At 36.6% G+C, this 26,433-nt stretch overlaps 1 protein-coding gene across 6 annotated transcripts in view; it reads left to right on the top strand.

Annotated features, from left to right (window-relative positions):
* Positions 1–26,433, top strand: part of DGKH (diacylglycerol kinase eta) — a 168,890-nt gene that overhangs the window by 108,351 nt on the left and 34,106 nt on the right. For 4 of the 6 annotated variants that reach the window (XM_039568131.1, XM_039568122.1, XM_010405616.4 and 1 more), the window contains 14 exons: positions 121–225; positions 553–685; positions 7,313–7,419; positions 8,514–8,639; positions 9,795–9,897; positions 11,613–11,775; positions 14,180–14,288; positions 14,593–14,732; positions 16,265–16,349; positions 18,709–18,794; positions 20,208–20,307; positions 21,547–21,820; positions 22,270–22,398; positions 25,828–25,962. In XM_039568131.1, coding sequence (XP_039424065.1) covers positions 121–225; positions 553–685; positions 7,313–7,419; positions 8,514–8,639; positions 9,795–9,897; positions 11,613–11,775; positions 14,180–14,288; positions 14,593–14,732; positions 16,265–16,349; positions 18,709–18,794; positions 20,208–20,307; positions 21,547–21,820; positions 22,270–22,398; positions 25,828–25,962 — 1,795 coding nt within the window. Of the gene's footprint in view, positions 1–120; positions 226–552; positions 686–7,312; positions 7,420–8,513; positions 8,640–9,794; positions 9,898–11,612; positions 11,776–14,179; positions 14,289–14,592; positions 14,733–16,264; positions 16,350–18,708; positions 18,795–20,207; positions 20,308–21,546; positions 21,821–22,269; positions 22,399–25,827; positions 25,963–26,433 lie in introns of those variants that run through there. The other 2 variants (XM_010405618.4, XM_010405621.4) reach the window with 2 other exon arrangements.

The following is a 26,433-nucleotide window of genomic DNA, read 5'->3' as shown; positions in this document are numbered from 1 at the left end:
TCTCTTGTCTTGTAAGGCGTGCCATCCTTTTGCATCATCTCACAGGAAAGAGTACATAAATATCATAGTCTATCATGATTTTTACTATCTGGATTAATCAGGACGAGTTATCTTTTTCAGATAATCACTCCATTTAGGAGGCTAATATTGTGTGCTGAGAACAGAAAAGAAATGGAGGACTGGATAAGCTCCCTGAAGTCCGTTCAGTCCAGAGAACACTATGAGGTAAGCTTTCATCCCTCTTGGTGCAACCTGTTCTAGCCCAACAGATCAAGCTACAGGACACAGAACTGGACTATTCACCCTCCTTAGTGTGAAAAGTGCATCTAATGTCAGAGTGAAGCTTCACATTAAGAACTTCACTAGCAAAACGAGATCTTATTATCACACTTTGGTTTAGAATTTTGGAGGGAGAGCAAGCAAAATACCCTTTGGAAAATCCTTTTGGTGAGCATTGCACTGTCGTCCCCTGTACTATGGAAGCGTACGTAATGTCAGTCACTGTAGCTGTGTTCTGTACTTGCAAATTTGTCTTAACTTCTCCTTTACTAGACCGCACAGTTTAATGTGGAACATTTCTCAGGGATGCATAACTGGTACGCCTGCTCCCACGCCCGACCCACCTTCTGCAATGTGTGCAGAGAGAGCCTCTCTGGAGTCACTTCTCACGGCCTGTCCTGTGAAGGTAAAATAATGCTTTCTTCCCCTTGGTTATCATGCTGTGTGTGTAGACAGATGGCTGCAAGTTCAGTACGAGTAATGATCCTGAAAACAATGAGTAACAAAAGAGCCTGAAGGGAGAAATCTCTTCATGAGAGCAACCCTCCTCTGAGCAGAGGGACTGCTAATGGTCTGCCTCACCTTCCTGTTTCTCCAGGTGCCTTTTTCAATAGAACACTTTTTTCTGTTGCAGCAACCAGTTTGGAGTGTACAGGGTGGAGAGTTTGCAAGAAAAGATAGGATTTATTTGATTTGCACATCAAAAATGTGGAAAAATAGTCTTACTGGTTTGCAGAACCAGCATTTCTCAGAAAAAAATCATGATGGTATTTTCTGCCCCAAATCTAAAAACATTCTTAACATTGACAAAAGTGTTGTGACCCTTCCCCTCCAGTTCTTTGCTCTATTGCTGCTGCCTGATCCCGCAGTACACAATGATTTATTGCTTTAAAAATTCTCTCATGCTGTGAGGGGGTAGATATGTAGATGCCTGCATTTTGATAGTTGAACAGGGGAAATCCAGCACAAAGGAAAAGGAAGTGTGGCTAAGACTTTAGCATTTAGATTATCTGGAGAAATGATACTTCATGAACAAATAATTATGGTATGTCTGAAACAGCTTGTTTCTTTTTTTCCTGAAAGTTCTGTGGAAAAGTGGTAACAAGTCTGCTTGTGTTAGAATCCAGCAGAAAATAAAGCATATCTTAGGAGAGATATGAAACATAGAGATACTTAATTACTAAAATAGCTGACTGCCCAGAAAAGAGTTACAGTTACACCATTCATAATTTGATTTCTTTGGATGTATGTAACCCAACTGCAAATGCATTTCTGTTATTGATGCTGTTAGAATACTTGAGGTCTGAGCATAATAATGTGTGTTAAGGAAATCTTACAAAGGAAACATTAACCCACTGTCCTGAATTGTCCATGCTTTTAATGTAGCTAATGGTGCAGTTTCCAAGGAACAGGACAAACCCGTTTTGTAGAAATTAGAAGTAGCATGGTTAATTCCAGCTTCTCTGGTGTATGTTTTCTACTGTGTATAAGTCCTTTGGACAGTTTTAAGGCAATTATGGTATTCTCAATGTCTGATATTGGCAGATGAAATTATCATGTACTTAACTAAAATGCAGTTGTATTGCCTCTGTGTACAAATACAGTTACTTTCGTTCAGGCAAAAGAAAGGAACTAGTTTCATAAAGAATTTATCCATTCATGAGTTAATATTATAGCTATTTTAAAAGGCTGTTTAGTAAGAATTATTAGTGTATGATTATCAGTGTTAATGTCTGTAGTTCACCATTTTATGTTTTTTCAGTGTCTAATTTTACATCTAAGTATGTTTTTAATATACAGAGTGTTGGCATTAACTCTACATTGGGGAAGTTTCCATCATTTCCAGATTTGGAGTTTGTCACCTTTCTGCATAACTTATGACAAACTAACACAACATTTATCCACATTTCTATGTCAGTTAATCTTTCAGCAGTTTTTACAAATAGCTTCTGAAAGCTGTTCAGATTTGCTTTCGCTTTTCCACAGTTTCATAATCGTGTATGACCTGGAATGTTTTATATGTAGATACTATGACATTCTTCTGTCTATTAATAAGTTTACCTCCTCTTACTTCTTAGGTACTATTTTAGATCTATTTTCTTTTTTTTTTTTAGTTAAAGAAGATCTTTAGTTATATATCTAATTTAAACCGCTCGACATTTCACTCTTTTACTGGAATACTTCATACTTTGTCCACAATTATGTATACATGTTAAAACCCATATTAACCATCCTTAATTTCTTCATCTAAAAACTGCATTTTGGTTTGATACTTGCTTCTGCCATGTGCACTTCTAATGCATTTAATAATTTATATTTTTTCTTTAGCTTATCTGTGTTAGCAGTATATATGGTTTGAGAGGACAATCTAGGAAGTTTGGAGTTTTAAAATTCCCCAGACTTGTTCTGTGTTGCTTTTTCCCATTACATAATTTAAAAAACCTGTTTAAATATTCATGCCTGGCATCTCAAACCTTCAGCACTGCTTTACACTGGGAATCCATTTATATCTATACTAAATTCAATTATTTGTGTGGTCATTGATCCCAGGCTACTCTATTATGCCTTGTACTGAGAAGCATGAGAGGCTCCTTCTCAAAAGATAATTGAGCTCTTCCTCCTGTTAGTGGTTTGGGTTACTGACACACCAAGTTGTCTTGAAACTAGCTTAGAGTCTTTGTGGTCTGATTCTTGACTGTTAACTATAGGTAAAAAGAAACCCCATTGCTGGTATCGTGCAGCTTTTGATAGTTCAGTTGTCCTGTAACATTTTATTCTCTGAGAACTGCTGTTTGTCAGGAGCCCTGCACAACTGTTTTTTTTAAGTCTGACCACAAATCAAGCCACATTTCTTTTGGAGATGATGGGTGACATTTTTCTTCAGGGCACCTTCGTTCCCAGCAGCCTTTGTTAAAAGTTGGCCAAATTAATTGCAGGCCACCATGAAGATATTCTAAGTCTGGGAAACCAGTGTAGAAAAAGAGTTAATGCCTTTTCTAGGTAAAAAACTACTGTGAACTTCCATCTTTTTAGAAGTCAAAGAATTGATATGTATGTCAATCTGAAGATTTAAGTTATAACAAACCATGCTTCATTCCTGTTACTGCTCAAAAAACAACTGACTTGTAATAAAAATTGATCATACTCTCCTTTGAGATGCAATGCTATTCTTCCCATGGGTTCTTTCTTTTGTGTGTTCTCAAAAGATAATCTACTTTTCCAATGTTGTTTGTGTGTTGTGTTGCTCTAGCTAGCACTAAAGGACTGACCTCTGCCAATGTTCATCCACAGTCTTTACTAGGACGGAGTAATTATGATCTTTTTGCCTTGCTTTAGAAATTATTCCAAACTAGCTGAATCAAGGAAGGGTTTTGGTTTTTATGCTCCTCAGAGTTTAGCTTCAACATGGAAGAAGCCTAAAGAATGGTATATCATTATCTACAGAAACTCTTCCAGAGCTCTCTAACATCAGTTACTCTGTATTAATACTGCATTTCTATCTAAGTCATTTCCAGTGGAACACTGCCTTTATGATTATTCTCAAAAATTTATTTCTTCATGTAGCATTTGTTTATCTTGATTGTTGAATATCAAGTATAGCTAATAAGTGGGAGAAAGCCTCACTCTTAAACTGCATTCTCCTGTGATGAATCGCACTAACAAACAATGTTGTAAGAGCACTCTAGGATCATGAAATCAATCAGTACAAAAATACTGGGTTTAAATTACCTCTGCAAATGCACTTTGTGCACCTGGTCTTCTTCCATTTTGATTGTGGGGTTTTGCCCACAAAACCCAGTTGTTCTTACCCATTGCCCAGGGAATTGTTGGATTGTACGGGTACTACTTGCACAGTCATTCTCTCTGATACTTTTGCCACATTTTCGGCTTGGTCTGGAGAGTGAAGAGTGAATGAAGCAGTCAGAAGGACAAGGAATGTTTGTTGTTAAAGAATGAAGAAGTAATAGAAAACTGTTCTGTGGCTTTATATCACATGTACCCTTCTGTGATGCTGGGGAAAACATTTATATAAGATTTTTTTATCAAATCAGTAGTTGTGCATTGTTTATAACCTGAAATCTGTATCACAGAAATGCTGTTTTCTATAACTGCAAAAATCACTTGAAGCTGTTCTGAAGTCCTTGATATTTTGAAGATATACAGTATTGAAAAAAAGTCTTCATGGTAGTAGTATTATTACTGGGTGTAATAACATCAACAACAACAGCAACAGCAACAACAATAATAATGACAACAATAATAATAATTTTCAAAGGCCATGAAGAAATTCATATTGGTGTCTAAAAAGCACTGTTTCATTAGCTACTGGTCAATAAGGAAAATACCTGTTGAAAATTATTACGAAGCAGAGTATGGCACAGCCCCATACTAGTCAGGAACCATCCATTACATGCAGTGACTGATGGTCCTGTTCTCTAAAAGCATATGGTCATACAACCAAACACTTCACACCTGCATTCAGAAACTATATTGCAGTGTTAAGCTTCCTGAGTCACTTAAATTCTCTTGTATTTTAGCTTTTGTTGGTGGAGCAATGACAGTTGATGTCTAGCTGTGTGTCTGCATGTTTTCCAAAAGATTTCAGATACCAGACTGATTCATGAATCGGATTCAGTGTAATCTGAGACAAAAAAACAGGGGATAGTGGTAACTAATATTGAGATTTGATTTAAATTTTTCCTTTCTTTTCTTGCAAGTTACATCTGTGTCTTAAGGTTATTGTTGTTGGTAATGTTTAATGTTCAGACCAACATAAATCTTGTTTTTGTGGTACTGAGGTTGCAGGGGGGTGACCCAAAGAGTCTGATCTGAGATTTGGTAGGTAGGTTATTTACAGTACTTACAAATCAGACATTATCTGTCACTTGCCATCTATAGTGTAGCTTGCTGCAGCTCTTCAGAGCCTGGGATTGAATTTGTCCTTGCCTTGTTGCAAGAGAAGTTGAGTGCAGGGTTCCTAAGATCAAGTTGAATCATAGCTCAGTAGGACTTGAACGTTCTATTACTTTGTTATCGCTTTGTAATTTGCAATTTCTTATTCCCCCTCATCTCTGATTTGTTGTATTTTGATCTGTGTGGCAAAGCAAGTGCATATGATTTATGAGTAGGAAGCTGAATTCAGTGGCATATCTTCTCTGAAACATTCAAATGGTGAAAACTGCTCATGGTCCATCACTTGAAAACGCAGCCTTTATTTCTGTGCTTCTGTGAGAGCTGGGTTCTGTAGATGCTCAGAACCAGCTTAGGCTGGCAAACACACAATGTGATGTTGATGTGTTTAGAAAAAGTGATTCTACCCTGTTAGCTGAAAGTTATGGGATATTTGCACACTTTGGATCTATGTTGGTCTTGCTCCAACAGGTCCATGCCCTTCTTAGGTTGGGGGCCATTGACGTATTGGAGCGAGTCCATATGAGTGCCATGGAGATGATCAGAGGGCTTAACCACCTCTCCAGTGAGAAAAGGCTGAGAGAGTGGGGATTGGTCAGCCTGGAAAAAAGAAGGCTTTGGGGTGATGTAATTGCGGCCTTCCAGTATCTGGAGGGAGCCTACAAGAAAGATGGAGAGAGACTTTTTACAATGACATGGAGGGACAGGACAAGGGGAAATATGGCTTCAAACTGAGAGTAGCTGAGATTAGATAGTAGGAAAAAATTCTTTGCTGTGACAATGGTGAGACACTGGTTGCCCAGAGAAGTCATGAAGACTCCATCCCTGGAATTGTTCAAGGCCAGACTGGATGGAAATCTGAGAAACCTGGTCTAGTAAAAGACGTCCCAGTCCACAGCAGAGGGGCTTGGAGCTAAATGATCTTTAAATGTCCATTTCAACCCAAATAATTCTATGATTTTATGAATGCTGCTTTTTGAAATGACTGGTAGAGTTGCTGTAAAAGCAATGAAACTTTCTGTTGTTTCCTTCTCTTTCTTTCTAGAAAGTAAGAAAGTGAGAGCTGAGCACTTAGTTTCATGCATCTCCCAGAACACTGAGGATTGCTCTCAAACTCAGATGTTGCTTACATAGTCTCAATTCACTTTTTAAATTATCTGGCAATGGGTCAGTGGAATTAAAATGGGAAATCTATTATTCACAAGACATTCTGTACTATGGCTTAATGTTTTTTAATGGTAGATAAGCGATGGGCCAAAGCCTTGATAATTTCCTGTCAAATATTTGTTTGAAAAGAGGCTACTACTTCTGATCTGCTGGCTACTTCTCATAAACCTTTAATGGTCTTTGCCAAAATAATTTATATAATGCACTCTAAATAGAATTACATCATGCACTTCCAGTAGAAGAAATACCCACATTTGGGCGCATCAGTCTGTTTGGTCTAATATGTTATCATTAGCTAGGCATATTAATTGAGTTGAACAAAATTCAAACAGTTATTAGGTTGTCAAAATGTCTGCCTGTACTACACGCTTGTGCTGGGTATTCCAGTTAGTGGACTTCTAAAAAACAACAAAAAGTAAGGTTCTTCCTGATTTAAGTTCTTGGAAAATTCTGTAATCCCTGGTATCCTGAATAAAAATATCACCACATAAAAATATCACTTTCTCACCTTCTGAGAAAAATAGGCCCAGCATGGTGCCACAAAGGCATCTTTTGAGCAAAGAAACAGAGTTCCTGATTCAAAATACTTCTGTAAAACACTCTCCCCTCACTTCTTGCAAATTTAAACCAGGTATCTGAGTTAAGTTACTGGAGGAATAGAAAAGGCAAACCTGTAGTTAAAGATACATTGTACCTTGCACATGAATAAATGGAGACCAATGTGGATTTCAGGGCACACTTAGTGTGGGCTACAGCTTAGCAGTTAAACCGGGTTTAGAGACTAAAAGTGCGAGTGATTATGAGCTGAATTTTCTTTGTTGTTTTGTGTCATGTACAACACTAAGTGACATGTACTTGGCTCTTTTATGGGGTATCTGTGCTTAATTTTTTAATAGGTGTGTATCACTGAAGTACAACAAATAACACAGGATATATGTTTATCTGTGTCTTGCAGTGTGTAAGTTTAAAGCACATAAAAGGTGTGCTGTCCGAGCAACAAATAACTGCAAATGGACTACATTAGCCTCAATTGGAAAAGACATCATTGAAGATGAAGATGGTGTAAGTACTATTCATGTTTACAGTCTTTTCCAAAGCTGTTTCTTTTTTATGGAAACAAGAAAAAAAAGACCAACCATAGAAATATTGCCATGTGACCCATTTAAGTCAATGGTAGGTGGCTATTTTCCTGAACACTTTTCAAAGATTAACGTGGTTAAAGTTGTATTCCTATCCCACAAGACAAGTCTAGCAACTGCAGGCACTAGATTGAAGATGTGTTACAAGATTTTAAAGGACACATGTGGAGAAACTCTGCAGCTGGAGAATTGATCCCAGAAGTTCCTAGTGCTCTGAAGCAAAGATAGTATTTTACACTGTTACCATGCTGTATTTGTAATCTTTTTTTTGCCCTCATTACATAGAGCTGTTTCCCAGGAAGCCCATTTGGAATTCATTGAAATGGGAGGGGTTTTTGGCGATGAAAGCCGGAATTTTAAAATTAGCAGGAGAAACAACAAAAGCTTTTGTGAGGTTGATTGTGATAAATGGACTATTTTTACAAACACAACTATGTATGAACCACTGGTGTGAAGCTACTTGCTAGAAGGCTTGTTCTAAGTTGTACACCTGCGTGTCCTGAGTTGCCCATGGTATTAGTGGGACAAAGAGTGCACTGAGAAAAGCTTTGCACTGCATTTGGGACTGCTTTATAGAGCTGTGACTTACCAGCCATGGTGAGTGGGTAAGTGAAGCAACAGAAGTGTTCCACTGTCCTGCCTATTCTTATGAATTTTAGGTATTTTTAATTGGTTTGTGTCATGTAGTCAACATAACTGAGTGGGAACTTGTTTGTATGATGGAGTCTCTGGACTTAACTGCCCCGTTGTGTTATAGTTAATTTCTACCATGAGTGAGACATGTCTCCCTTCTTCAGGGGTCATGTTTTCTGCCTAGCATGTGGAACACCAAAGTAGTCCATTCATTGCTGTTGCCTTGTGAGCATCAGTGCCCCTTATCCTGGCTGACTAGCATACCTGCTTCTTTGATGAAAGGGTACAGCTCTGAGAAATAGTTTAAATCCACCTATATTTGAGAGACAAAAGCCTTTAATTTATCTTTCTGGGTATTTAACTTTAATGACTCCTTCTCCACAGATAGCTATGCCTCACCAGTGGTTAGAGGGAAACCTGCCGGTCAGTGCCAAGTGCGCAGTCTGCGACAAGACTTGTGGCAGTGTTCTACGCCTGCAAGATTGGAAGTGCCTTTGGTGTAAAGCTATGGTAGGTGCACTGAACCACATCCAAGCAGCTCGCATTTTGACAGTTTTATTGCTTACCATTATTTTTGTTTTGTCATTTCACAACCTGCTTTTGGATTAAGTAGGAGCAGGCAGCTTCTGCAAACTCAGGTCTCTCTAGCATTCAGAATTTCTGATGACTGTCCTACCTGCACAGTTAATTTTTAATACACCCACAGATGCAGTTTTTCTTTAATAGGTGTTGTCATCCAATGTGTTTTCTCTGCTTTCTCCTAGCTGATAACTGAATTTTCAGATGCCTGTTCCTTATACCTAATAATCATATGTTACTTTCTTGCATTTTTTATTGTAGCTATTGGTCTATTAATATTTTAGTCATATGTTACATTAATATTTATTAATGTATTAACATGTTTATTACTGCAAAAGCTTGACTTTCTCTTCTTCAGGGCAATCTGTAGGTTACTGATTGAAATTCTTTAACATACTACTGCCATTTCCCCAATATATAGTTTTCTCTTAATTTTATCAACTTGTCTAATAAGATGGGTTTTTTATACACGTCAGCAGTTTATTTACTGTCAAAGGTTCTGGCATATAGGTGTCCAGGGCTCTGTGTGTAAGCAGTAGGAAATGATTGGCATCTCCAGAGGTGACTTGAAATTTAGGTGAATTGAAGCCACCTGTGCATGTGCCTCACTTTCCAATATCTGTGGAAGAGACCTCTATAACATGGAATTTATGGGACCCAGCTTTGGCAGATGGGTCTGGCTTGGTAGGTGTGCTAGCTTTAATGCAGAAACGTCTTCCAGAACAGCCCAGTGGACCAGGCAGGTACAGAGTTGGTGTTTTGCTTGCTGCAGCAAGCACAGATGCTGGCTGCTGGGAACTTGGTTCTTCGTTCCTTGTGGATGGGGGCAAGTGATTCCCTTGAAAGAGTGAGTCATATCTGCTCTTGGGGTAGCTGAAGATGAAGTTCTCCAAAATAATGTTTTGTTGAATTAGTAACAAGCCTCTGTGGTTGAACATTTGGGGTTTTTTCCTAGTCTCACTCCTTTTCCCTCTACACCTAAATGTTATATATCAGTCCATTATTGTTACATAGATAACATAGTATCAGTTGTGTTTTCACCTCAAAATTCCACTGAAGGAAAATATTTTTTTGGTTTTTTTGTAGGTTCACACGGCCTGTAAAGATCTGTACCCTCGTAAATGTCCACTTGGCCAATGTAAGGTATCGATCATCCCTCCAACAGCACTAAACAGTATAGACTCCGATGGTACGTAGTACTCTAGTGGGTTCAGTAGTACCTCTGGGCTTCCAGTGCCTATTGAGATCCCTACAAATAAACAAAGCTAAAATACTTCTGCTGAGCAGGGGAATGCAGTCTGCAAATTTAGAGAGAAGTATAATTTTCTGTGTAGGTTTTTCTAGAATTATTTAACTGTCATGTTTTTAAAAATGTTTTTTAAAGTTGCCCCAGTAGAAATTTTCTTCCATTTTACTTATGACCCTTAGAAACATTTCAAGTGAATGATCAGAGTCCTCAGATGAAGGGGGCTGATGTCTGCCTGGCATACACCACTCCTGTGAGTTCTCAGATTTTGGATAATTTTGCATTATGCAGAGATAAGGTAGCTGAACATCTCAGAGTCTACAACTACTTTACCAGGCTTAAGAGAGGAATTGCTTCCATAGCTTCTCTAAATTATATTTTTTAAAATATAAGCAGTGTAAGAATCCTGCAACACACAGCTAAAAACCCAGCAAATGCTCAAAACTCAGAGGTGCTTTCTGGTGGTTCAGGATGAAGACACATCAGCAGTGGGAGACCGTACTTCAAGGCAGAGAGTGGATTTTAAAAAGAAGTAATCATGAAATATTAAGTGCTTTAATTTTATAGTTTGTGTTGATGGCAAACATAGACCAACAACTTTAATGTAATTCAATGAATTTTGTTACATGAAGTTTGTAAAAGTGATTGTGTATGCTGTATATATTCACTCTGTTTACTTGCTTTGTGGTATCTTAGACATCATGCTGTCATTTATTATTCATGCTAGGAAGATTTTTCAATATATGAAATTATTTTTCTTGGCATTTAAATTAATTAATCAAACCTTATTTGAAATTAGACATTATGATAATGTGGAATTAAATTAGCATCCTTTAATGCCAATTTTTTATTTGTAGCTTTAATATTTTTTTAGTAATTGAAAACAACGGAATCATTTTAATACTGCCAGAGACAAATGTCAAAACCTATACATGTGAGGTCTGATTTTGAAGTGTTGTTGGGATACCATTACCTCCATGGACTGGTTGTGTTAGTGACAACAGTGCCCTTTAGTGCTTCTGACTAAGGACCTTGTAGAAATCCTACTGTAATTAGTTAAGACCTGCATTGACTTTGATAAGTTGTGAATCACAGCTGAAGGTCTTCTGTTGTTCAGTGATTCTGTTTTACTTAATAGTATAACCTCAGTCTGAAAAGAAGGCTCTTATGCAAAGTCTCACCTGGGAGGAACTGAGTACAAGTAACTTTTAAAATCTGAGTACTCTTAGAAAGCTCATATAGATGTGGATGATCCAGCTCAACCCAGTACAGTTAAAGCAAAATAAGATTGAAAACCAAACACTTGTAACTGAAATATATATTAAGTTATGTGATAATAAACTATAAAGATGAGATTTAAGAAGTATTCTAAAAGGTTAATAAATTTTCACTGTTAAAAAACAATAAAGCTATTGTCTTCAGGATTTTACTAAATCTAGGCACTGAAAATACCAGAAACAAACAAAAAAAGAACTGGTAATTCTTGTGCAATTATGTTTTCCTTGCAGGACTAATACTCAGTTTAGCACTTACATTATGCATGATAAAATGTACTCCTTTTGTCCTTCATCCCTTTCTTCCTCTTTCCCATGATTTCTTTTTGTGTTGTTCATATTAGAAAACCTTATTTATTTCATTCTTTCTAACTATGTTTACAGGTTTCTGGAAAGCCACATGCCCGCCATCCTGTGCCAGTCCTCTTTTAGTTTTTGTTAACTCAAAGAGTGGAGACAATCAGGGAGTAAAGTTTCTTCGTCGATTCAAACAGTCGTTAAATCCAGCTCAGGTCTTCGATTTAATGAATGGAGGACCTCACTTAGGGTAATGATCTTGGAAATCTTGAGCAAGCCCTTCTACAAGGGAATTTAGTGCAAAGTGTAGTGTTGTGTTCCCCTTGTTTTATAGTGTTATATCCCCTTGTTGCTATAATTCTATCACCAATATCTACTCTGACTTCCTAATTAAAATCTAAGAGACAACAGAATCTCAAGATAAATTCCGGTGGGTGAAGGGATTGTAGGATAACATTTTCCTTCTAGAAAAGCTTGAAAATTCAAAACCAAAAGCTCTTGGCTAGCTTTGACTTCCGTTAACTGGTAAGGCTCAAAACTGTTATAAATGTATAGATGTTTTCCTGAATCACAGGAACTTTGATTTTGCCTTTATGCACTGTTGCCCATGTGCTTTTCTTCCATTTCAAATGCATAATTCAGATATTCCTCTGACCTTTTTGTGTATAGCTATGGAATAAAACTGTTGTCTAAATGTGCTCTGTATCTTTTTAAATTCTGAACGCAACTGTCAGCAGGGGGGTGTGCAGTGGGTAATGGACAAGTACGTGAAAAAATTTTCATCTTCAAAGTACATCCAAAATATGGTTTAGGCAACATATGTAGATGGTCAAGAAAATTACCATCCCACAGAATTTGGAGCAAGAACACAGTTAAAACCACCGGGCATTTCTCCCCAAAATCTAAGGGTTGATTGTTGGAGAGATAGGGAAGAAATTTGCATAGTGGTGGCCACAACCCAAGCATCTTTGCACATTCATGAAGATTAAATTCATGCCCATTTTTCTGTTCTCCATTAATTCCACTCAGATATAGTGATGTGGTTAAATGGCCTAATAGTACCAGTTATAGCAACTAGAAACACTAATTTTTTGTACTCTTTAAGATGCAGAATTATACTTAATGATAAAAATGTAGATTAAACGAATTCACAAATATTCAGTTCAAACAGTGTGCAAATAATACAAATATAATTGAATACAGCTGTGGATTATAATAATTAGTACTGTGTTACGGACATGTCATATTAACTCTTTGAGCTGTAATATTCCTTTCATTATAACCCTGATGAGCTCAATCTAAGTCACTTTTAGCTAGCATTTTGTACGTGTAATTATAATGGCATATTTGTCTTATGGATGAGAAAGTCTTTGAAAGGAGACAGTCTGAAAAATATGTTTGCAAGTTCTCTTCCTTGAGATAGCTGTACCATGGCTGAAGAGGCTCACTTTGATTTCGTACAGTAATTGCAGTTCATGTTGGTTGCTTTTAAGTACTCTTCCCAAAGAGTTTCCAAGGAGAGGTCCTTAGCAGTTATTTCATCAGGTCACACTGATGTCTTCTTTTTTTCTAGTTGATCTAAAAAGCAGAGGTGCATTCTATAAGTGTATTTCTAGGGGTTTAGGATAGGATAAATTGTTCTGGTATCAACATTTTTTTCCCTTAAATATCTGCTTCATTTTTCTGAATAGGTATGTGCCCATCATATTGAAGTGATATTATTTTCTTTAGAAAAAGTATAAATGCTTCAAAAATTTGTGATCTTGATATGTTGCTTTTTAGAAATGGTTCAGAAATTATACATATTCTGGAAAATAACATGCGTTAAAAATAAATATCTTTGTTGTTAATACTTTAAGAATTTATACTTTCCAATTATTTTCTTTTCTTTTTCTTTTTTTTTTTTTTAGTTTAAGTCCCTGTTGTTTTTACATCTTGGCTGTTTCTGCACATCTCACTCCCATTTCCTCTGTGTCTCACCTTTCTGCTTTTCCTGTCTCTCTTGTCCTCCTTTTCTGTACTGTCCAAGTATTGTGTCCTAGAGGTGTTAAAAGTCTGAGAGAACGAGAAGAAGAGCCATAGGAAGTAAGAGCAGCATACGGCTTTAAGGATATAGTATGAAATACTTGTATTATTTGTCTTATATTGTTGTGATCACCTTATGTTTAAGAATTGCTCTCAATGGTCTTTATATTTAGTTAGCCCCGCGTTGACAAAAGCCCACCCGTATTGTGGAGCACATCCTGTCATTGTGTCTTAACCTCTTCTCGTTTAAAATTCCCAATGGTGCGTTATGCTTCTGGCTGAAGTGAGAAGCATAGAGCAGTTGCAATTTTATCACTTAAATTTTTATTTTCTTTTTAAATATTAATAAAATCTATAAAATCAGACTTATAAAATCCTGAAAACAATATCAAGGGAATTTTTTAAAGAAAAACTTGGCATGTTATTTATCAGAAATGTCAGTGTAAGTGGAATATACAGCAACAGATGGGCTGCAGATAGGTTAATTAAGTAGATGTTTGTATCTGCATACCCTGGAAAAATAAAAGGATCATAAAGATGCTGTGCACAATATTTTCTTGTAACAATTGCTAATGAAGGTCACTGCTCTCTTGCTAATGGACATAACTAGCTCTGCATTTTCTCTGCAGTTTGCGGTTATTTCAGAAATTTGACAACTTCAGGATTCTTGTGTGTGGTGGCGATGGAAGCGTGGGTTGGGTCTTGTCAGAAATTGATAAGCTCAGCTTGCACAAGCAGGCAAGTGTGCATATTTATTTTCCTTGCCTAGACTGACTATGCCTAATTTTGTGTGCTTACCTTTTCCTTGACTTGGTTCTTTGTTGTATCTCTTTCTATGGGCCAAACTTGATAGTTACTCTTTAATGAAAGTTTTCACTGTTATAAACAGGATGAGTTGTATTGGAACAGCACAATTTGACTTACAGGCTTTAGACATCAGCTATAAAATTAACATTTGTTGATTGAAATAACAAGCATTTGTAACCATTAGTATTTTCTTTCTAGTTTTCAATAGTAGATTTGTTCCTGTGTTGTGTTTCAGTGTCAGCTAGGAGTGTTACCCCTTGGTACTGGAAATGACCTTGCTCGTGTCCTTGGTTGGGGAGGATCCTGTGATGATGACACACAACTTCCCCAGATTTTGGAAAAACTAGAACGAGCCAGCACAAAAATGTTAGACAGGTAAACCTAAATGTGCATATATATGACTTACCATGAGATTTATAGTGTATTTATTTGGGTTTCTGATGGCCTAAAATCCATCTTGGAGACTTGGTGTTCAGTAGGTTTGTTTTTTGAGTGCAGGTCATAATCATAAAGGAAGCTGCAATCGTAATGGGGACAGCTCTTTAGCCTGCTTTTTAAACCAAAGAGTCAGAGGGATAAGTGGTTGATGGAACTGGGAAGTGTGCTGTCCAAACTTGTTCAAAAGTTGACAGTTTATTGCATGACTGAAGGAGCTGTTACAAGAAGTTGTGAGCGTTAAGAAATTGTGTAGATTCAAAACTGGTTTGAGCAATTTTACGGACTCCGTGCATAATTATTAAACACCATTAATGGTAGCATCTTTATTTAGAAAACACCTGAGCTCTCTGTCCTTGGATGTGGGGAGAACTCACTTTGTGTGCTTTCACTCTTTCCTAAGGCATCACATCTGCTGTTGACAAGATGCTGGGCTAATTGGATCCATAATTAATATTTCTGTTTGAGGCATTTACTTAGTCAAAAAAATGAAATCTTCCCACTCCTTGTTTTGTGTAGTTTTCATCCACAAAGGAAAGCAGAAATCCCCATTTAAAAAAAGAAGTCAGAGATGATGATGGTCGTGTTGTTCCAATGGAAGTCTAGCGCTGCTTTTGAGAGGAGTATTTCTTACACTGTTCCTTTCTCTCAGGAGTGTTACTTTTCTTGCCCTAGTTACAAACACTTGAATGTCACCATAAGAGATTTTACTTTAAGTTATTTTTGTGAAATAGAGAAAAAAAGTCCTTTTTTATTTTATGCTTTTCTGCCGACTACTTGATTGCTTTACAGCAAAGTATGTGGAGAAATGCTTGTTATTCATCCTCAGATTCTGAAAAACTTGTAGATTAGCTCATGTTTCCCTTTTTCTGTTGTGAAAACATGCTCTGTTTCGTTTTTTGGTCTAATTTCAGCAGACTCGCTACCAAGGCCCATCTGCAGTGATTATTTGTTCTTTTCAGTGGGCTTTGAAGGATGTTGTTTCTATTAGTGGTTTCATACTATCTATGCTGTCAAATGCTGTCCTGTACCAGAGAAAAAAAATATATATATGTCAGGGAAGACACTTCATCATTTGCTTTGTTTTCATGCCTGACTCCACTAGTTGAGATGGAAAGCTAATGCTGCCTTAAAGCTTTTTCTCTAGGAAGATGTCTAGTTTCCTTTGACTTCTGCAGTATGTTTGCACAAATTCTTTTCTAGTGTGCATGTTTTTTCCAGAAAATCCTTATTGCCTATATTGAATGTCCCATGATTTTTTCACAAATGAGACTGATAATTAAATCACTAAAAAATAATCTCAGCAATAAAACCTTTAATTTTAATTATTTCACCCATATAATTTACAATTACAAATTAAGCTACTTTTTTAATATATATAAATATTCTGTGGTGTGACAATGAATTTTCTTTTTGTTAATATATTGGAGAGAAAGTAAAACTAACAGTCTGGAAACTTATGTTTCTTTCAGGTGGAGTATAATGTCATATGAACTGAAATTACCAGCAAAGCCTTCTATTCTTCCAGTGACTGCAGAAGAATCAGAGGAGTGCCAGGTGCACTTTAAGTTTTGTTTTGTTGTTTCATGTACTTAACTTGGAGCTTCTGGGATGAAAATAGCTATAACTGAAGCATTTGTGTGAAAAATAGATGTTTTGTGATCTGCTAACTGAAGTGAATTAGGGCCTGTTCATACTGTGCATCTCAAGTAAGTAAGGTTTCCCATTCTGTATTATTTACCTAGAAGTAATGAAGGTAAGGAGTCTCCAGCAAAGCTGTCGGAAAAATTTCTTCCTGAATATATATGTATATTTTAATATGTATTAGAAAGGGTATTTATATAATGTTAGACAAGAATGTAATCTAGTGTCATGTTATTATGTGATATAGTAATGCTATATATTTTAGATAATTCCTATATATGAGTATATATTATATATAATTTTGTATATAATAGTATAATTTAGTGCTATGTTACTGTATAATATTATATATAATATGGTAATATACATAAATATTTAAATACATTTTTTAATATATAAAAGCGAATGTCTGCTATGTTGAGTTTGGATTAAGCATTGAAACAAAGTCCCCAGCATTCTGCAGACACGGGTTGTATTCCTAAAGAAAGAGAGAAGCATTTTGCAGCTTGAGTTTGATCAGGTCATATGACCAAATTTTCTCTTTGTTCTTTTAGAGAGCTCAAAATCCTAAGTATCATCAAAGTAAAGCTTCGTCTGTCTTCCAGACTAGATTTGTGCTTGTAGTAGCTGATGAGGTTTCAATTTTGAGAGCGGGAGATACTTTAATCAAATTAATTGGCATGAAAAGTCTGACTGAAAATGAGAAAATAATATATTCCCAAGAAAGTTAAGGCATATCAACTGTAGCTCAAAAGTACTTGAGAAGCCGTAATTAATCAGCAGTCTCTTGAACAATTTAATAATTCAGGGTCTTTTAATTGGCAAGGAGGTTATAACATTTGATGGATTGCTGGATATAGAGATGGAAAAAGGCTGGGATTTTAAGGGGGTTGCCTTGCACACTGCTCTACTTCTGGTGTCAGCAATGCAGATCAAGGCTTTATCATCTCTAATTTTTCAAGGCAGTTAAAATTTTCAAGTGTGCCTTCATCATAATTTTGTTCTAGTTATTTCTGGCTTGGAAATTTTTTTTAGCCCCTTCTGAAAATGGAAGGAACTGCTTGCTCATAGAAAACTTCATTTTTGGAAAATGTATTCTGTAGGCTATATTACCTGTCATTACTTGGGTTGGACAAAACCATTTGCTTTTGAGTACCATGTTCAATCTTTATTTCAATGTGTTTTTTACATTGCTTACTAAGTTAGGATATTTCAGAAAAAATAATAATTAACCTTACAGTAGATATTGGATTATATCACAGTTTGAAAAGCAAATGGAAGTACACATCTGATTATTTTTTTTCCCTTCTCTCCTCCAGTAGTTTCAAGAGACTAATGCCACTTGGTTTCCAGAAATCTTGTACTGGTGTTTGAAAAACAGTAGTTCATTCCTACAAATCAGATGTTTATGTTTTGTTTTCTCCTTTGAAATGAAAACTGATTCAATGTCAGAGTCCTAAAGTGAAGGCTGGGTTTTTAGGAGAAAAAACTGAAGTGGTATATCTGCCTGCTCAAAATCAAAGACAAAAGCATGCTAAGAGATTTTAAGTGATTCTTAAGGGAAGCTGTCAGAACTGCATTTATTTTTAGCTTTAGATTTGGAATTTGATTAGAATTTGCTTTTAAAATTGAGATCTGGATCCACAGCTACTTTGAGATAGGATATGGTATGTGAGGATGAATTTTTGATCCATTCCAAATATTTTCCTGAATATTTCATAATTTGTAGTTTTTAATGTTCTTGTAAAGACTAAGCCCTAAATGGTTTGCTCCTTGAGGGTTGGTTTTGATAACATTATACCAGTTTGGCAGCCTTTGTCAGTTGTGGTTCTTGGGGAGTAAGAGCCCACCTGACAGTAAAGTGAAAATTCCGGATTATAACTGCAAACTTTAGGTTTATTCTTATTGAGCAATTTGTTTGAAGAAAACTTCACTTATTTTAGAAGTAAAAGATATTAGATTATAATACTGTCGGTTGTTATAAATATGAGAAAAATTTTTTCTGCCTCACAGACTGATTTTAGCCTAGAGATAACTTACTCTTCTCTGGAGGAGGAAAAGAGCTGTGGATCAAGTTCTCAGATGCAATCTTACTTTGAATATTAAAAATCTGGTACATAAAATACAGTATGCAGGTAGAGTCTGCATTGTCAGCCACTTGGCCTTGTATTAGATCTGAAATGGAAATCCTGCTGTTTTTGAGGTGTTTAAACTCACTACTTGGTGTTAAACTGCTGGAATGTGTGGAAACTGAAGTCTCTTTTTTTTTCAGATATCTGCTTATGAGGATTCAGTTGCTGCTCATCTTGCAAAAATTCTCAATTCTGATCAGCATTCAGTTGTCATATCATCTGCCAAGTGAGTCAATCAGTTTTATGTACAATGTGGGGGAGAAATTCCCTGTGTAACATCATCACCATAATAGCCTTCTGTCTAAGCCTGGTTTTCTTATGGATGGCCAACTGGCTTGGCTTAATATATCTTGATTTATATCTTCCAGAGTGGATGTTCTTTTCTACAAAATTTTTAGATGATACAGTTGTAATGGATGGCTTAATACTAAATTTAAAAAATAATCACACAGTATTAATATAAATTGATTTTAAATCATTCCAAATACAAAACTTATAGTTACTAATGCAAAGATGTGATCTACTTCACACTGCATTTATTCAGGCTTTTTTTGTAATGCATATATTTAGACGACAAACAACTCCACCAGTGTGAAGCAGAACTTCAGCTTAGGTAGTTTTGTTGTAGCCTTGTCTGTATCAGTTCAATCAATAGTGATCTAAGACAGTAGTGGGATTTTCTCCCCAAACTGAAACATTTTGAAATGAGAGAAATTTGGCAAATCATGGCCATCATCTGAAATCAGAACTGTTCTGTGTATACCTTCTCTATAAAAAAACCCTATGTTTTGCGATATGCAAAAGACCTGTCATAGAATCTTTAAAAATACATCTGAATATCATTACATCTTTCTTTTTCTCCTAAAAGCAAGTTAACAAAATTTCATTTTTAAACTGTACATAGCACATGTAGAAAATGACACTGCAGGATATTATTAACTGCTGATTCTAAATTGGTTCTGTACCTTGTTAAATCTGTTTAATTTCTGTCAGAAACATGTCAACCAAATGAACAGTACTAAGCAATTATACTCACCTCATTAGTAAGTTTGCTGTCTATCTGCAGTGCAGGTAATAAGAACCTGCAAGTCTTTTTCTGATTTGCACAGTGAAAATTCATTGCAGCCACTGTAGTTTGCACAGATATGCTTCAGGGTCAGTTCAAAAGCATGAGCTGTGCAATGGGATGTGTGTGGCCATATGCTTTCATCTAAGAAGGGCTCCATTAAAGTCAGTAGATTTTCTCTATGGTTTCTAAGCTCCAGCTTTGCATGGGAATTTGTGTGACTGTGTTTGAAGTTACCAAAATGAATGCAAGTTTGCTAAGTCCTCTCACAGGGAAGGTGTACAAGCAAGGGATTGGATAAAATCAGTCATGTTTATTTCAGATAAGAGGCTGAGATACAGTGTATGCCAAGGCTTAAGTGAAAGAGTTTTTGTTTCAAAGCTTATGACCTCAATTTTGGAAGCTATGGAAAAGAGTGTCATCTGATTTACAAGTATGATCACAGACTTCAGTTTACAATAAGAATAATTTATAGCAGTGTACATATAAATAAAATGCCATAAGAATTTAATATTCAAAACATATCTATTTTATTTCATTTGATTTCTTCCCTCTCCTTTTTTTTATGTGAAGAGTATTATGTGAAACTGTAAAGGACTTTGTTGCCAAAATAGGGAAGACTTATGAAAAACCAGTGGAAAATGCAGAGGAAGCTGATGCCATGGCCATTAAAGTAAGACTATGACTATGTTCAGGTTTAAAGTTGTTGGGTTCTTAAAGTTTATAGCTCATGGATGTTTCATTTTCATATTGCCCTAGGATGCCCAGTTTGGCTTTAATTTCAACCAGTGACTTTAAAATTCTCTCTTCTTATTGCATAGAGTAATTATTTCCAAACCATCTTTAAACTCAGATCTGTTTATACTTTCTTTCTTCATAAAGGATAAAGTTCATGGTAGCATACATATAGATAAATGGAATTTTTTTGCATTAGTTCTGCTTCTAGGGATTAAGTTAGCTATGGGGAAACAATGGGATAATGAAGAGTATGCTGCGAGAAAGAAGGGGATACAGACCACAATTTTAAAAATAGTAGTTTAAGCAGCAAAATATAGAGATCATGTTGCAAAAACATTGGGAAAGAAAAAAAACAGAAGGATTTTGTATGAGACACAAAATTTACATGAGCTGAAAAGAAAAGAAGAAACAATCCCTGACAATCCCAGAGTCGGAAAAAGTACTTTCTAAGTGGCAATTTGTGGTTCATGTTTCTATCCGGTGCACATTTTAGAAAATTAGTTTTTCTTTTTAACTGTCCACGGCCAGAGAGTGTTTTCTTTCTCTTAGGCACAGAAAATCCCTTCTTTTCCACTGTACCTAGGGAGAACAACTACTTAGTGTTGGGTAGAGGCATTTGGCAGCGTCTGATTCTGGCTTGAGCTGCTTGCTCTGTGACAGCTCACTTGCTTAAATGTACAGCTGTATTGCAAAAACAACCCCATGTGTCTCAGTCTAACAGCTGGGCATGTCTCCATAGATACCTCTCAAAATTGGCGTACTGAACACCCATGTGTGGGCAAATCTCTGGTGGTTTTCTGTGCTGCAAGTCATTGAGAGAGGGGTAGGATGTAATCCATAACCTAGTTATGGGGCAGGCTGAGTTTATCATGGAGTGTTACTTGAATCTGAGTGTAGGGGGTTTGCTCTAATCTGGTTGGGTGTCACAGGGTCTGCAGAAAGCCCATGCAGGCCTACTCATAATCTGATATTCTGAAATGTTGAACCTTGGTTTGGGTTTTACATAAGGAATTACATAGACACTAAAGACACCTAGAGTTTCAAATATAATCTGGTACCGTATTTCCTGAAAAGATTCACATGTTCACTATCGAATTTTTTATTTTTTTATTTTATTTTATTTTTTTTTTGTGTGTGTGTGTGTGCGTGTGTATTCTTTTCCACTTTATCTTAGTGCTCAGAGTTAAATGAGAAGCTGGACCTATTGCTCCAGGCTCTTCACACAGAAGCCCAGGCTGCTCCCATTCTCCCAGGCATTGCTCCCCCCATCGTGGAAGAAGAACCAGAGGAGTTTTCAAGTGAAGAATCCTTGTCTGAAAGTAAAGAGCAATTAGCGGAGTGTGTCTCAAAATCTTCCCAGAAACTCTTCAAACCAAGGGAACAGTTAATGCTCCGAGCAAACAGCTTGAAGAAGGCTGTGAGGCAGATCATTGAACAAGCAGAAAAAGGTGCATATCGGCGTTTTGATCCAGACTGGTAGAATAGGATAGGATAATGATGTTTGTTTGTTTGTTTGCTTGTTAAACTGGAATAAGTTTTCATTATAAAATTTGATTTCTACATTCTTGCATAGATAAAATTATTGTGCTTATTACAAGCTGCAAAGAAAAGAAGTGCAGCTTGTTTGAATATTGATGACTGCAGGTGTGAGTACTTATGGATGTACGTTTGCACATATAAAAGTGCATTTCTTTTAACTGTTAGCCTCCACAAAATGAAAATTTCTGACAGCAAATCTTTATCAACTGGCAAAGGATTGACTGACTCTTTCACTGAATTGACAATAGAACTCTTTTGTTAATATTTTTAAACTAAAAGCTACAAAAAAGTGCTAATTTTGATATATGCAGTTTTTCTTTAGAAACCTTGAAACTTTGTCTTTTCTCTTAATGAACAGTTGTGGACGAGCAGAATGCTCATAGTGAAGAACAAGTGAACCAGTCTCCAGTAGAATACAGCAAAGAATTGGATGAATCCAAAGAAGAGGAAAAAGAGGAAGATACAAAGGAACTTGAGTCCCCATCAAGTGAGTCAATTAGGAATAAAATAGAAATATACTATCTCCTTATAGTTGTATTTGGACCATAATTGGCTCCATTCTTAAGATTACTTGCATTACTATAATATAAAAATAATTTGTGGAAACTACTTACAAATTGTAATAGATTTGGATAAATAAAAGTTAAGGGGAAAATGAGGGAAATAACAGATAAACAGACTTTTGGAATGTATTTACAAAGCTGAGAAGGCACTTGTTGGGGAGAGAAGTGCCTGAATTTAATGCAGTGTTTACACTCACCTTTCTACGTGATCCGGAACAAAAGCTGGAGTCTGGGTAATGGTGGCAATAGAATGTCTCAGTTGTAGACTGAGATTCTCAAGCTACATAGTACTTTTAGGAAAGCTGCTTCTTAGTGTAGGTGGATATTTCAGTCTTTCCCATGTTATTGAAGGACAGCTTTTGAGGATTTTAGTGTGGGTTAGGGTAACAAAAGGAGATGCAAATCCCAAAATGCTTTTCTCATTTTGCTCCAAGAAGTTTCTCATCAACTATCTAGAGGATAGGCTTTGCTGCCCACCAGCTACCACTGTTTCCCTGTGACTCACAGATCATCTTGTGACCTCACCTACAGTGCATCACTGTCCTCACAAGGCTCTTCTCTGAAGCTGGTGCCTATGTTGGTAGCTCCTACCTTGGAAATAAGACATTAGGCTTTTGGGGCTTCTGTTGACCCAGGATCTCATGTTTTCTCCAGAAACACGTCAGGCTTTCTCCAGTGATTGTCTCTTTGCTGGTTCCTTTTATTTTCTCTTGGTTATAGGAATTAATTTATGTTGGTTGTCCTTTTTCCATAGTAGCTCATAGAGGATGCTGGCCCTACAGATGACCCAATCCTACTGCCATAACTGTATAATAAAGATATACATGTCTAGAAATGTATTAAGCTCCTTGTTTCTTGATGGTATAATTTCTGCATCTAATGGGGAGCTGTATTAGTCTTATATGTGTGGAATAGAGTGCATATTAATGCTGTCACTGGACGATAGATGTTTAGGGACAGACCATGAAACATTAATTCAATTATCTGCACTAAAACATCAGTTTTACTCATTAGGGCTGTGTTGTTTTTATCAGAGCATTCACAGCAAAAGTTTATCTTTATTGCAGTTATTCCCATGAGTCTCATCTGTCAAATAAAGAGCAGCTGCTCTGCTGATTTTCCTATTTAATACAACTGCCTTGTTTGCAAGTACAGAGAGAACAGACTGTGTGAACAGTGTTGTGAATTTTTCAGTAGTATTATGAAAAATGAATGTTAATTTTGTTCTGAGTATTATATTTTACCCTCAGAGGATCTTCCTGGTCATTTGATGAAGATAATGTTTTTCCATATGTTAATATCTTCATCTAAATATTTAATGACTCTTGTCATTAAATCGCTTGCCGTTTTTATTCCTTTTTATTTTTTGACATTATTACAGTGTTTTGTCATGCACAGATACAAATAATTGAGTTGTATTGCAATCATGCAATATTATAGCATTTTGTGATAACTGCTATGGCTGTCATGCAGGTGTTAAAGTCCCAAGGAGCTGTTAGTCCACTTGATCAGCCCTTTCGTATAAAACAATCCAGAAAAATTCACCCACTTTTCTTTGTCCTGTGTATAATAATTTCTGCTTGACTTCAGCAAGTCAGCCAGAAAGGTGTGTAATCTTACTCCTGGGATATAAGAAAGTGAAGAATTTGATATTGCATTTACTGTTCTCTGCCAGATATCATAATTTAAAAAAACCCCTGTGAATGTGCAAATCCTGGCCCGAAGTGATTTGAACACAATGTCTAAACCCTTGTTCTAGTTATTCCTTTTGTCTCTAGATTTTCCCATTCAACATTTTCTTTCCATTAGTGTCCTCATACAGTACACCCACGTTCCTCTCAGGCTAAGCTATGATAGACATGACCTGATTTGTCCCAATCCTGCCACTGAAAATGATGTATTCTATCCTTCCCACCACATTCCTGGTGCTGTTTCCCCACCGTTGTCTTGGTGCTAGTCCTACTAATTCTATTTTTGCTGGATTAGTTTTCATGTTTTGAGAGGAAAAATCAGATCATCTTGAAATAATTTCATTTTTTTGTTCTGAGCTTCTTCAGATGGTCAAGGTTGAAGTTGTCCTAAGCTGAAGTAGTTTTAACATGTGACATAATTTGGAGCAGAGGTAGCCAAGAAGTGTCTGTCTGTGACCATCTGTTGTGTGAGAGCTTTCTGCATGAACATGGAAATGCTATAACAAAGCATTTGGTAATACCCAACCTTTTTTCTTTGGGGCACCAGTTTCTGGCTTTGTCTGAGGGGGCTGAATTGCACAGAGATTGACTTCCCCAGGCTAAAGCAGGCACTGGCATACTCTCTCAGGCTGCATGAAACAAGTTCTGCCAAGAAAGTAAATTACAGCTCCTGTGGTCAGCCCTATGCAAAGCCCATCCTTCTTCATTGCCTCTGGAGGCAGCCAAAGAATAACTGGCCTCACTGAGCTACTGGTTACTCTTTGTGAATATCTTCTCTTTCTTCTTGATTTTCTTCCCTTTCCTTTTCCTGAGCCTTTGTCAATAACAGTTACATCAGCTAGCAAACATTGCTGTCTGTCAAGGTTTCACTGATCCATCTTCCAGAAAATTTTAATAAATAAGTTAATTATTTGGGAAATTGCTGGTTTGTTTGTTTTCTGGGGTTTTTTCTGTGAAAAAAGATGATGGAAAACTGGTGACCCCCCACTATCTCTCTAAATGTAGAAGACAAAGGTGAACATGTCTTTTTTCCTTCCCTTGCAGTTTTCAGTTTGGCTGTAAATAAAGATGTCAGAGTTTTCTCTAATGTTTTCAGAAATCTGATGCAGGCATGGGGGTCATTTTAGCTGCTTGAAGAAAATTTTGTGGGTGTTGATGAGACGGGTATTCTAACCTACAGGCCATGGAATTATCTGTATTAAAATTGTTATAAATAGTAATATACTATGTAATATATCTATATTTATAAGTAAACATAGATTAAATTTAAGTTGTTTTATTATTTCAGTAATATGTTTATCAGAAGCTTACTGCACCATTAAATACTATTGCATTTAAAGGTGGATATAATAGGTTTTATGAATATATTTACATTTAATACATGTAATACTTTTGCTGGTAGCTTGAAGTGTGAGTTGGGAACTCCTCATGTTGAGTGCCATGCACACTTGCTCACTTTAATTTGAGTTTGTCACTTGATCTGTTTCTGAGTTTTCTTCCCATATTTGGAAGAAAATCTGTGGTGGGAGGGGGAAGGACTATTGTCATGGAGTGGTAACAGATTAAATTAATGCTTTTGATGCATTTTCTGGGCTGTAAAACCTATGTGGTAATGTTATAATAGGTCTGATTAGTGTTGTTACTTCTGTTTTTTCTGCACAGCTAAAACTGCACCAAGGTCTCCTGATAGGCGCACAAGCCGAGGTATCCATTCTCAGACAGGTTCTTTCTCTGCTCCAGCTTTGGCAGCAAGCAAGGAAAACCTCCCAGTACTTAACACGAGGATTATCTGCCCAGGTAATTATGATTTTGAAATCTGCTGTTCCTACCTTACTTTAATATGATCTTCCAGTCTCCTGCTTGCTGTCAAATAACGACTTTTACTTCATGCCCTGAATTTGTTTGAACCAACATACACGTCTTTGTGTTGTATTATATAGGAAGAAATGCATAATAGTGTAGAAGATTTCTGATCATTTGGCAGAACACCAGAAGTAGCATAAGTGTTGCATTTGATTCCGGAGGGTGAAAAGTAAAATTCAGAATCACAGAATTGCGCAGTGGTTTGGGTCAGAAGGGACCTCCAAAGATCATCTAGTACAGCCCTCTGTCATGAGCATTGGCATCTTTCACTAGATCAGGTTGCTCAAAAAAGCATTCAGCCTGACCTTGGACACTTCCAGTGGTGGGGCTTGTACAGCTTCCCTGGCCAACTTCTTCCTGTGTCTCACTACCCTCATCACAGACATTTTCCTCTTTTGTCCCATC

Source organism: Corvus cornix, chromosome 1 (genome assembly GCF_000738735.6).
Source record: "Corvus cornix cornix isolate S_Up_H32 chromosome 1, ASM73873v5, whole genome shotgun sequence".
NCBI lineage: Eukaryota > Metazoa > Chordata > Aves > Passeriformes > Corvidae > Corvus > Corvus cornix.
This window is presented reverse-complemented; position numbering and strand designations above follow the sequence as displayed.